Source organism: Lytechinus pictus, chromosome 3 (assembly GCF_037042905.1).
Source record: "Lytechinus pictus isolate F3 Inbred chromosome 3, Lp3.0, whole genome shotgun sequence".
Classification (NCBI taxonomy): domain Eukaryota; kingdom Metazoa; phylum Echinodermata; class Echinoidea; order Temnopleuroida; family Toxopneustidae; genus Lytechinus; species Lytechinus pictus.
This window is the reverse complement of record NC_087247.1, coordinates 25,897,537-25,910,473: the sequence shown is the minus strand read 5'-3', so window position 1 is coordinate 25,910,473 and position 12,937 is coordinate 25,897,537. Positions and strand designations below refer to the sequence as shown.

At 36.3% G+C, this 12,937-nt stretch overlaps 1 protein-coding gene across 4 annotated transcripts in view; it reads left to right on the top strand.

Moving 5' to 3' along the window:
- The first annotated feature begins 8,253 nt into the window (after positions 1-8,253).
- Positions 8,254-12,937, top strand: part of LOC129257545 (NACHT domain- and WD repeat-containing protein 1-like) — a 32,214-nt gene continuing 27,530 nt past the window's right edge. Inside the window, exons 1-3 of one of the 4 annotated variants that reach the window (XM_064096705.1) lie at positions 8,254-8,340; positions 10,998-11,029; positions 12,280-12,412. In XM_064096705.1, the coding sequence (XP_063952775.1) occupies positions 12,298-12,412 (115 nt within the window). In that variant the 5' untranslated portion in view covers positions 8,254-8,340; positions 10,998-11,029; positions 12,280-12,297. Of the gene's footprint in view, positions 8,341-8,638; positions 8,656-10,997; positions 11,030-11,747; positions 11,830-12,279; positions 12,413-12,937 lie in introns of those variants that run through there. The other 3 variants (XM_064096706.1, XM_054895898.2, XM_054895897.2) reach the window with 3 other exon arrangements.

Genomic DNA, 12,937 nt, shown 5'->3' with positions numbered 1-12,937 from the left:
TAGACTAAGCAGCTAATCCCTACTAAAATGTTTCCAATATTAAGCGAGGGAGCGTGGCGACCAAGCAAAAACAAAGCACTATTAAACGGGCTATGAAACCGTTAAAATTCTATTTTAAGAAATAATGTTGTCAAGTTTTCGGCGCTATTCATGTGCAAAGCTCTGTGTTAAAAATTTGGCGCCCGAAGATTTTTGATATTTTTTTCCATTCCCCCTATTCAAAACATGGATTGACATCATCCCTGACTTAAACTTGATTTTGTTTAATGAACTTTAGCCTCATAGAGTCAGAGAAAAATATAGCGACCGAAGAATCATTTTCTTAAGAAAGCACGACATATCCTAAAGAATGACAAAATTTGAGAGCGCTTTTGACAAAATTAGACAAATCTAGAGCATGGCCTTGGGAAGTGGGGCTGCTAAACTCTGGGGTGGTATTCTGAAAACGTTCTTATCTTTGTTCTTATCTTTTATCTTATCTCATTGAGATAAGAAGACGCTAAAATCATTGCAAATCGGTATTCTGAAAATCTTCTTAACGCGTTCTTATCTTTGTAAGGACTGCCTCCTTCTTATCTTCAACACGCCCATTTTTAGGATATTACCAATCAAAATGCGCTTTATATTGGCAGTTTAACCAATAGAAGCGTTCCTTATGTCAAGAGAATATCATGGGCTCTGTGCGTACACTGTTTCTGGCGCATTGCGCGAAATAGGCATTTTATACGCAATGACTGATTATTATTTCGAGACACGTGCACAAAATAAAGAAAGAAAAAAAGTAAATAAAGCAGGTACGAATAAAGAATAAAATATGAAGAAAGACAGTAAGAAGACAGAAAGGTGTCAGAATGAAGCAGAAATTAAAAAAAAAAGATGAAAGGAACAAAGCAGAAAATAATGAAAGAAATAAAGAGTAAACGAAAGTAAGCAATCAAAAAGGACTTAAGAAAAAAAAATAATAAAAATAAGGAAAAAGAAATAGAACGATTATCAATGATAAAGTGAGGAAGAAAAAATAAAGAAAGAAAAGAAAGAAACTTAAAGGAAAAAAGTAAAAGGAAAAAATGAAAAAGATTAAAAAAGGATAAAATGAAGTAATGAAGAAGCGAAAAAGAAAAAATTTTGAAAAAAAAGACAGTGTGAAAGAAAGAGAAAACGAAAGAATAAAAAAATGTAAAAAGTGAAGGAAGAGAGGAAAAGGAAAATGAAACAAAGAAATAACGATGAGAGAGAAAAAATGAAAGGAAAATTAAAGCAAAAATAAAGATTACAGAAAGATAAAAAGAAAGAAAGGTAAATTCAAATAAAGAAAAGGAACGAAAAGGGAAAATAAAAAGTCAAGAAAAGTGAAGAATGAATAAAAAAAGAAAACAAAAAACATTAATGGAAAGAATAAAGAAAAAGATTTTTTTTTAATTGATAGAAGAAAGACACAGAGAGGAAAGTAAAGAAAGAGAGTAAATAAAGAATGAACGAAAAAGAATGAGCGATTAAAGAATAAAACACAAAAAAGAAAGTAAATAAGACACAAGAGTGTCGGGAAGCAGAAATTGAAAAAAAAATGAAAGAAAGAACAAACGAATGAACGAAAAAAGAAAAAAAAGAACCCAAAAATAAAAAGTAAAAAAAAGAAAAGAAAAAAGAAATAAGGGGAAAAAATAATATTAAGGGAAGGAAAAAAGAAAGAAAAAGGGGAAAAAGGAAAAGCACATATAAAGACGAAAGAATGAAAGAAAAAAATAAGGAAGAAATAAAAAGATTACAAAAATGTGACGGAAGAAAGAAAAATGAAAAGAAAAAAAAAAGGAAAGGAAGAGAGAAAGGGGAAAGAATAATAGCAGAAATAAAGACTTATTCAAGAAAAGAAAGAAAGGGATAAAATGAAAAGGGAAAATAAAAAAGGAAGAACGATGAATAATAAATGAAACAAAGCAAAAGAAAAGTAAAGAAATTAAAAGATTCAAAAGAATAAAACAAAAAATATAAAAGAAGAATGAACTTAAAGAAAGGAAGAAAGACAGGCACTTAGAAAGGAAGAAAGACAGACAGATAGAAAGGAAGAAAAAGAGAAAATAAATGAAGAAAGAAAGAAAGAAAAAAGGGATAGAAAAAAGAGACGGGAAAATAAAGGGTGAATGAAAGAAAGGGTGGGAGGAATACTTGTGGGTACTTGTTACTACTAGTGGCCATCGATTCTAAGCAAGAAAGAACGTGGACATCGTGAGATGTGATAACCCTCTAGCTATCTTAAATATTATCATAAATATCGTGAAAGATAAGAAAGAGAAAAGATAAGAACGTTTTCAGAATACCACTTATCTTCATTTTGTTCTTATCTTTTTAGCGCGCTTTTGTATTATATGCGCGAGTAATACATTTACGCGCTCAGCATAGGATGTTTAGCAAGATAAGAAAAAGATAAGAACAAAAGATAAGAAAAAGATAAGAACGTTTTCAGAATACCAATTTGAGATCGTGACGTAGATAAGAACAAAATTAAGATAAGAACGTTTTCAGAATACCGCCCCAGGTCTCTGCCTGGAAGGTACTATGATACATTTGCCAAATTGACTTACATTTTGTAGGTCAATTGTTTGTTGTGTGTGTGTTTTTTTTTTTTTTTTTTTTTGCTTGTCAAATTTATCTTTACCAAAACAACCTTAATTTTGTAGTGAAACCCTTTTTTTAATTTGCTTGTCAAATTTACTTCAGCACCCCCTGTGAAAAAAAGAGTCGTTCACAGGGACCCAGGACCCTAATCCAGAGTAAAACTTGATTTTTTTTACGGCATTTATTCGTGTTGGGTGAAGTATGGAGGTCAATTAGGAAAAAAAGTTGCTAGGCATATATTGTATTGTATCATTTACTTGATTGCTTTGCTATATACATTATGTATGTAGATGTTATTTTGTTTGTTGAGTGAGTGGGAACATTTTCGAATTTGAATAATAGAAGCTTTAATTATAGAGCACATGGCAATATGAATGAAATTATAATTTTATGCAGCATTAATATACATTAACATACATTAATATATCTATTTTTTTCTTTGCATGAACGTGGTCGAACATTTTTTTTTTTTGGGGGGGGGGGGGGCTTGAGCGATTTTTTAGGGGGCGGTGGTCCAGTCCCTAAAGCTCCCACTAGAACCGCGCATGTGCTTATTCATATAAGTTTTATGACACTTACTAATCTGTATCTACTATCTATAGATCAGTGGCCCCAGATCTACATATTTATTCCCCGGTAAATTGCCAATTCTTCTACTGCCAACTCGTCCACTCACCACATGGTCTACTTAGTCTAGAATTTGCGGGGATGATAAAACAAAATTAAAATGTTTTATAAAGGATGTCCTTTTTGCCCCAACACTTCGTGTTTAGAGTCCAATTTGCGCGAGGTGTAGAAGGTGGGGTCGTACTAAACCCAGCGGCGTAACAGGGGTCGGTGGCCAGGGGGGGGGCAAGAGCCAAAAATTTCCCGGTCATATATCATGGTATGAACAGGAGTAATGGTGTAATAAGGCGACTATTTTGAGAACGTCAGATATTGCGTATTGGGCAAAATTTATCTTTAAAAAATTTGCGAGCGAGCGAAGCGAGCGAGCAAAAATTTTGACCTCTTTGATACAAAAATCCAATTTTTTGATAGATTTTGACATGATATCCAGAGATTAATATATTTCACTCTTCTCTCTTTAAATTCCTTTTTTGTTGTATGTACGCCACTGTGATCAGGATTCTTTGCGGCAGTAGCGTGAAGTATAAAAAAAACCGAGGGGCGCAGTATAGCAAATGTGCTTTATGTAAGTCCCGAGCGAGCGAAGCGAGCGAGAGAAAAAAATCACCTTTTCATGAGAATCTAACTTTTGAGCTCTTTTTTACATTATATTTAGTAAATAAAATCATATCCTACTCTTTTCTTTCGTCCTTTTTTGTTCTTATTTGTAGAACTTTTTGGGGCCATGGCCCAACCCTTCCATACGCAGTGCTGTGCGGTTGGGGCCCGGGGCGGAGCCTCCAGAACTTCTTGATATCAAAGCCATTTAAACCTCGCAGATTGCTGCTATATTTTAATCAAATCGCGGGCATATACAGAATATAGTACACAACACATTTATTCAGCCCAGTTGCGTAATGAACCAAATATTTTTGGGGGCAAAACATGGCAATGTGGGAAAATTAGTAAAAAGTCGCCAGCGTGCAAAGCGAGCTGGAAAAAAATTGCCCATTGAAATTAATTTCTAATTATGTGATAGATTTGTCCATTACATTCAGAAAATAACACCTTTCATTGTTTCCATTCATGTCATTAAACGTTGTCTCCTATAATTTATTTTACTTCCTCTTGGGTGTGGAACCACCCCCCCCCCCCCCGCCTGTATGCCAGTGATTGAATGTGATTGAACGGGGGCGTTATAAAGCCATTTGAAGGTTATAAATGAAGAGCGCGCGCCCCTACTGCGTGGGGGTTTAGGGCAAAGCCCCGGTAGCTTATTTGCACAAAATTTAGCAAACTTATAGCACAATGTTGTATATTGTCCATCTTTCTTCCCGCTCTTTAATTACAATCATCGGCAGCCCGGTCGTGTTACTTACTAGTATCATTTTTTGTCCTTTTTGTCCATTTTCTTTGTTTTACAATATAGCTTTTGACTAATTACATTCTACCTTCATTTCCCGCTATTGTTTGCCATTTTGTCATCTTTTAATTTATTTCCCACCGTGCTATTGCATTTACATAGGCCTATTTCGGAATGATTTGTTCATTCTCAAATGTTCTTCTTTCGTACATTTTCCCACTTTCCCTCCTTTTCCATTAAAAAAATGTTTTTCTTCGTTTTCTTTTCACTTTTCACTTTCCTTTTCCTCCTTTCCTTTTCCTTTTCCTCCTTTCCTTTTCCTTTTCCTCCCCTTTTCCTTCCCCTTTCCCTTTCTTTCTCCCTCCTTTTTTTCTTTTTCCGGTTTTTTTTTATTTTCCCGGTGAAATCCGCCAGGGGGGGGCAACTTGCCCCCCCTGCCCCCCCGCCTGTTACGCCACTGACTAAACCAAACAAGGTAAAGCCGACGACCGAAGGACCCGTAACAATAAAACATTCCTGTACTAATACCTTGGTCACATTTGCTCTACGGCGGCCGTACGGCGAGTCGAAAACAGCCGTTTTATTCATTTTTATTCAAACCACCTATATTTAGCTGGTACAAAAAATGTTATAACGACTGTTTTCGACTCGCCGTACGGCCGCCGTAGAACAAATGTGACCGAGGTATTAGGGGTTCATTTCCAGGGACCTGAGAAGCGGGGGTGCTGGGGGTGCTGAAGCACCCCCAGAAATTATCATGGGGGTGCTGCGTGTATTATTTTCCATAGGCAGCACCCCCACGAAATTAGGTTCCCCCTGTATTTTTTAAAATATGTTATAATGTACATAATTATCACATCAGACAATCGCAAATCATTTATATAGTCTTTCACATATTCCAATAACATCCCTCCTATATAACGCGACTCAATCAAGCTCCAGCGGGGCAGCCACTCCGATACAGACGTAGTCGCGCGCAATACGTGATACACACTGGGGTGGTTGAAACTTCCAGGTTTTATGTCGAATCAAGTGAGCGCGCGCCCGACCGCCCGTGTATTGTATACAATAATTACAAGTAATAGAAATCAAATTTCAAAGTCTTTTTCGCCCTGCCCCATGGCCCTACGGGCTGGGAAGCGGGGGTGTTCGGGGTGAAGCAACCCCAAAATTTGGGGGTGCTGCGTGTGTTATTTTCCATATATATAGGCAGCGCACCTCCTGGAAATCTAGTGGTAGCTGATAAATGACAGAAATGTAATGAAAATGAACGACGTTTTGTAGAACCCCCCCCCCCCCACTTCAGAATTTTCTGACACATTACTTCAAATAGTAATTAAATTCACCCTCTTTCAGATCGGAATATCAAATGTTTTCTGCTCGCGCTTCGCGCTCGCATTATTGATTTTTATCATAAAAAATGTATTTAGAATGCCCATACTATATAGGTCTAACTCTAAACACGCGCACGCATGTTTTATTCAGATACGCAGCTTCACCAGCTTGATTTGGGGGGGGGGTACTCCGGGCTGAAAATATTTATATCAAATACATTTTATCAAAATAAATAAATTTTATCAAAATCTGATAACGATTAGTTAAGTTATTTAATTCTAAAGTTTAGCAATATTTTATGAAAATGGTGATATGCATGTCGTCATGAATATTTAATAGGTGGGCTGATGCTGTCACATCCCCACTATCCTAGCTGTTCCTTGTGGAATAAAAATTGTTTCATTTTTTTCATACCAGAATGAATGATATGTCTCCCTTATAATGAAATAAGTTGCAGCAAAGAATATCTAATGGACTAAATCAGTTGTCAATTCAACTGTTTTTGGTTCTTGAAAGGAAAATATTGAATAAACCTAAGTTTATATAATAAAATACAAAAGAACAAGTGGGGAATAATGCTAATCTTCAAAATGCAATAACTGTGATTCCTTGTCTGATTTTGATCAAATCTTTATTCTTATGTTCGTCTGAGTTTTCTTTATCTGTTCAAACCATTTTATATTCAGTGTGGAGTTTCAGATCAGAATATCAAAAATTTTCTGCTCGCGCTTCGCGCTCACATTATTAATTTAAGAATATATCCAATTACCAATCATTTTCTTGATTAAACATGAATGGAATGTCCCGTTTTCAGGTCTGAAATCTCAATTTTGTTTCCGCTCGCATCAATTGTATAGTTATATACCTATCCTGTTCATGATTAGAAAAGTGCATAAGATGTCTCGTTTTTAGGTTTGAAATCTCATTTTTATTTCCGCTCGCGCTTGCATCAATTGTATAATTTTATACCTATACTCATCATGATTAGAAAAGTACTTAGAATCTCTCGTTTTTTTGGTCTGAAATCTCAATTTTGTTTCCGCTCGCGCTTCGCGCTCGCATCAATTCTAAATATACCTATCCTGTTCATAATTAAAAAACGTGCTTAGAATGTCCAGTATTTAGGTCGGAATGTCAAATTTTTCAGCTCGCACTTCGCGCTCGTATTATTTGATTGTTGATATATGTATCGTCTTCATGGGTAACTGCAAAACAGTCCTTATAACACGTCCCTTTCGATCAGGCCTGAGCGTATATACAAAAATATCTGCTCGCGCTCACAATTATTTGTTACATACGCATCTTGGACCACAAACATTGCTCAAAATGTTCAATTTTCAGGACAAAATACATGAAATTTCCACAAAAAATAGCTCGCGCTTCGCGCTCGAATTATCTAATTATATATTTATGTTCTTTTATAAGAAGAAAGCCAAGAAGTGACTGTCATATATATGTATATATATATATATATATATATATGTGTGTGTGTGTGTGTAATTATGTTAAACTCAATAGTGTCTGTCCCCCCCCCCCCCCACCTCTGAGGAGAGATTTCAGCACCCCCACTGAAAAAATCGTTCCCAGGTCCCTGTTCATTTCAGGGAATATTTGCCAACAGTATCGTTTTGTTTCCAATACTTGTTAAGGGTAGGGTTTCACACGCCAATACTTGTTAAGGGGTGCATTTTCAGAATATGGAAATTACGTGTTTAGGGTGCTTTTCGAGACCCATGCATGGTCGCGCATGGTATCCACTCGTGAATGGAAGTGGCCCCCCGGGGTCTATTACATACGTCCATCAACATTTCTGAGTCATCTAACAAACATTTAGTCCATTAACCATTTGGTTCAATCATCACTTTATCTAATCACCCTTTCGTCTATGACAATTTCGTCTCATAACCAGCAGGGGGGGGGGTCTTCAGCCCCCCCCCCCACTTTTTCGAAAACTGTGTACAAAAACGTAAAAATTACCATATGGTTGTGATTTTTTTGCATGTTCACCCCCCCCCCCCCCCCCACTTTGAAAACCGTTCCACGGTCCCTGACCAATTGGTTTAATATCTTTTTCATTTTTGCACAATTTAAATAATGGTAGGCCTATATATATGGACTAAATGGCAATTGGACCAACTGGTTATTAGATGAATAGTGGGTGGACGAAATGGCGATTAGACCATGTGGGTATTGGACGAACTGATGGTAGACCATATGTTAGTAGAATTGGCAATAGGCGAATTGGAAATAAACCATCTGCCCCTCCCCCTGGGATCCCCCCCCCCCCCCGGCTCTTCGTAGTTTCCGTTCAAGACGTCCACGCAAATTCGGCCGCATATTCTCATACCTGTCTTCTCGGCCAAGCCTCGGTACGGTTTGATTAACGCCGACAGTCAGATTATGCATGGTTCTTTGGAAAGGTGAGGTTGTATTCAGTTTGGCTATATATTTAGGGTTTGTCTCAGGTTTGAGATACGGTAGATTATACTGGTAACAAGTCGTGAAATTGTGAGATTATCGTTCGTGATCGCGGTGACCAGCCGCCGTGTTTTCTTTCTTCTGTTCTGTAAGCTGTTGTTGCTAGGATAGGAAGCTCTGTCCGTGGCTCGGGGAGGCGCGGCGGCGCGGCCGGCCGCCGATATCCCGATGGGTTGTGCCGCTTGTGCTAGGCATGAGGGGTTGCGTTGGTTTCTACGGCTGCGGCTCGGGCATTAACTTCATCATCAGGTTACAAGGTGAGAGGTACCGGTATCCTGTCATTGCCTGTTGACCTCGATCTCCATACGATTTCTTATTACAGGATGGGGGGGGGGGGGTCAGGTGTCCGGACACTTTACATTTTTGAAGCCTTCTTTTTTGTCTTTGGATTACACTAAAAATATGATGAAACTTTGCTTGTATTTTTTTGTAAATTTTTTTTCAAATGACATTCTTAAATTGATCGTCCGGACACACAACAACTGGGTAGGCCTATACAACTACAAGCAGTAGAGGCGCTGGTTAAAAAAATGGGATTGTCCCAGAAAACAAGGATATCCTCATAAACCAAGACAAATTATGTCTTGATAAATTGAGACTCCTGTTTATGCCTATGGCTGGGGATCGGGGATGTTTTTTTTTTTTTTTTCACTTCCCCCTACGGGACAAAGACATCAATTACGGGAATTGGGAGTGCTAAAAATAGATTCAGTGACCTCAATTCCCCCCAATTCTCCGTCTAGTTTTCATGACTTACCGTCTTCCAATAATCTTGTTATGAAACCTGATATATTTACATTGACTAGCGCACTTGATTGGTGTCCGCTCTTGACAGGTGAATGAACTTTACTAGATTTCTTGTGTGAAGAAATCTTTAAAAACTGAGACAGTCCCTGTAAACTGGGACAATCCCAATTTTCTGACCAGCGCCTCTACTGACAAGAGCAAAAACTTGCACACGTGGAGGGTAGAGTCGCTTTTTTTTATCATTGAAGATTGAAACGCTCAGACCACCAAAACTTATCGAGTCTTAATTTGAATAGATTCTACATCGATGGAACTTAACTAGGCCTAGGTAAAATTGGGAACACATCTTTGATTAAAAGTTAAAGGGGCAATTGCACCTGATGACGCCTGCAAATATGGTTTACGCTGCCAATCATGATCATCTCATTTTATGTTAGAACTATGTTTCGACAAAAGTAAATTGGGGGGATATTGCCATTATTATTGCTGTTGAAATGTTAAATCTCATCGTAAAAATTACTAAGGCTTACCTCAGCTCAGCATGCCATTCAAATGTTAAAAGCAATGCTAATACCACATGTTCACTTCTTTGTTTCATAGGACGATGAGGGGAAAATTAAAATATTTGTTATTTCATTCCCCCAGCCGGAAAAAAATGTGGGTAGTCTATACTCTAAGTGCTAAAACTTCCATAACTTTGAAGTAAACCTAACATTATTTCCTGGAAAACATCAAAGTTCTAAATACAAACATCAAAATATAGATTAATATACTTTTGTTTCTCTTTTTTTAAAGTTTATTTTCTTTCTTTTTGTTCTCTTTTCTTTTCTTTTTTATCTTTACTTTGTTCTTCTTTTTCAGCCAGATCAGGCTTTCTTTGGAACAGCTCTACTGACTGAAGTTAGCCATGGCTCCGCACTAACTTTTTTTTCTTGGTGGCCCGATCAGTCAACTAAAATCAGCAATTTCATATTTTTGGTGGCCCGCAAAGCAAAGATGGTGGTCCTAAAACAATAGAAAACATTACAATTCATCAAAATTTTGGTAGCCCAACCGGGCCACCAAGTGTGGGCTTTTACAGAATTTTGGTGGCCCGACTCTCTTTTTTTTGGTTGGCCCGGGCCACTGCTAATGTCGAGCCCTGAGTTAGCACTTAATCGAAATTAATGTGTCTAATCATATGAGTAATTTTACAATACTGGGGAGGGAAAGTGTGACAGAATGAAAATATAAATTCCTTTATAAAAAAATGCTCTGAACACACTGAGTAATCAAACATTCATGAGATATACTGCCAGAGGAGAAGGTTCAAGGCAAGCAGTCTCCAATGATATGAACATAATTTAATTTTCTTACATACATGTATGGGTTTCTATTGGCATTTTTATGAATTATGCTTGGTGTCCACCATAACAAATTGCTACATGAATTAGAGAATTAGCTTATTTTCTTCATGCAAAAATTTTTAGTTTGTGGTTACATATGATTATATCCTGCCAGTTAAACATGGATGTGTTCATTTCTTCTCAGATTTCTCCTACCTCTAAAAATAAATGGAATATTTGTTACACAGTGTCCTAACGAGGACACCAAAAAGAAAGTGGCTGCCACATTTTTTAAAATATATATTTCTATTGATTTTATTCATCTGTTTTATAGATCTATATGCAATAGATTTCTGTATATGAGTATTTGATTGCAGATTATAAAATTAACAGAACTATGACCCCTGCAAAATGCATGCGGTACATGTGTTACAATGGACACCAAATTTTCCCCTAATTTCCAGTACTTAGAATTTATTACTTTTAGTATAATTTTGAAAGCAATTTTCCATTTATCCATTATTCAGGGAGTTCTTCAAATTGAAGAAGTTTTACTAAGGTACTGTATCTCATTAACTAGTCCATATTCTAGCTGTGTTGTGGAACATTTGTTACAAAAAAACAGACTTTATGTGTGTAATTCAGATTTTTTTTTTGTTACTCATGTTGCACCCTTACTCATGTTACATTGTTACGTTACAATACCTTTAACCTCAGTCACTGTTTGCATTTATGTACATAACATTTTGAATATTTGTCACAATAGGTAGCAGGATTATGAAGAGAATTTCAATGATATGAATAATATAAGACTTACATTATTTTTGTAATTTTTGAAGCAGCCGGGTAACAATCTTTTAAAGTTTCTACCAATTTAAGGGATGCAGATGATATTTTTAAATATTAGCATAAGATCTGACCGATTGCTTACCATTCTGTTATATGGATTCAAATGAAATGTAAAAGTACATTTTCATTGTTTGCCTATAGCTAGGTAATATTCAGAGCGTAATATCTGTCATTCTAGAGGTATATCTATGGAAACATTATTTTGATTAATTGCCTAGAACTGTGTTGCACAAAATAAATCAGTTGACTAGTTTCAGCACTAAATTACTTTACACTTTGTGAAGTTCATGACACCGGTTTTGTGTGGTATTTGATGTAATATAGGCTACAACTCCTTGAATCATTACTCACATGAGTCTCTTCCTGTTCAGGTGATTGAAGGGAAGTTATGCAATGTCATCACAGGCTGATTGTTTCCTATGGCATACAGTACAAATCATTTAGTCTGCTTATCGGTAAAGGTGCAATCAGTATTATTTGACCAGCCTGAATTGACTTGCATAATTGAAAGTAAGCCTTATTGTTACTATATGTAGATACTATTGACTTTGTATAGTTCACTTAATAGATTGCATGTTATGTTCACATTGTATTTCCTGCTTGTTAAAAACAGAGGATTACCAGTTGCACTTTCAAACAATGCAAATTACAGTAGTACAGCTTTACCTCAAACATACTTTACTTCCTGTTTAAGCAGAGTGTATGTGGTATTTGACACTCTTCATACACTTCATATTTGGACACTTGGAATAAAACTGATACTGTAACTTTTAACCTTGTCTGACTTCTCGAAAAATACTACTTACCGAGGCAACAGGTTGAATATACAAATTGAATATATGCCACTTCATTTATTTCATTTTCATTTTACTGAATGTTTGGAACGCATGCATACAAATCTAAGTTATTCTTTTTCATGTCAAATTACATTCTTTTATTTGTATTGTTTTAATTTTTCAGGTGGTGATCAAGCCAAAAATGGCTGATGGGGAAGGGGATTTGAAGATAAAGCAGTCAATATACTCCGGCTACACAACGGTACCTGAACTCCCTCCAAAGGTTGTCAGGATATTTGTCAGCTCAACCTTTGTTGGTAAGGATAAATGTATTCCCGCTTTCTTCAGTAGAATCCCTTGGTAATATTTCTTGCTATAAAATAAACGCTTGTTCATGAATACAAGGCATGACAAAATGTTTGGTCAAGAACATTTCATAGTACAAAGTCAATGGATGATAGGGGGGATGTCGACAGTAGCCACCAAAAAAGATTGAATTTTCAAAGAAATAGGCACTTTTTTTTGGGGGGGGGTTCAAGAGTTGCATTATATAAAATGATGTATGAATGAAATCAAGATGATGTTAATTATCAATGTCTGCTCACCTTTGGACAATTTTTTAGACTCTAATCTAAATCGATTGCAAACCAATTTTAGGTCTAAAAATTAATCATAAGCCTGTGACAATAAATTACAAATTGACACTTTGTTGCTGGTCTGCTCTTTGCAACAAGAAGTAAAAATTAATTTTGATATAGTTACAATTGATATATTAATTGTAAATTAGCATTAGAAATGTGCAATTGATTGCAAATATTTTCTTGCAACACCCCCAAATGTAA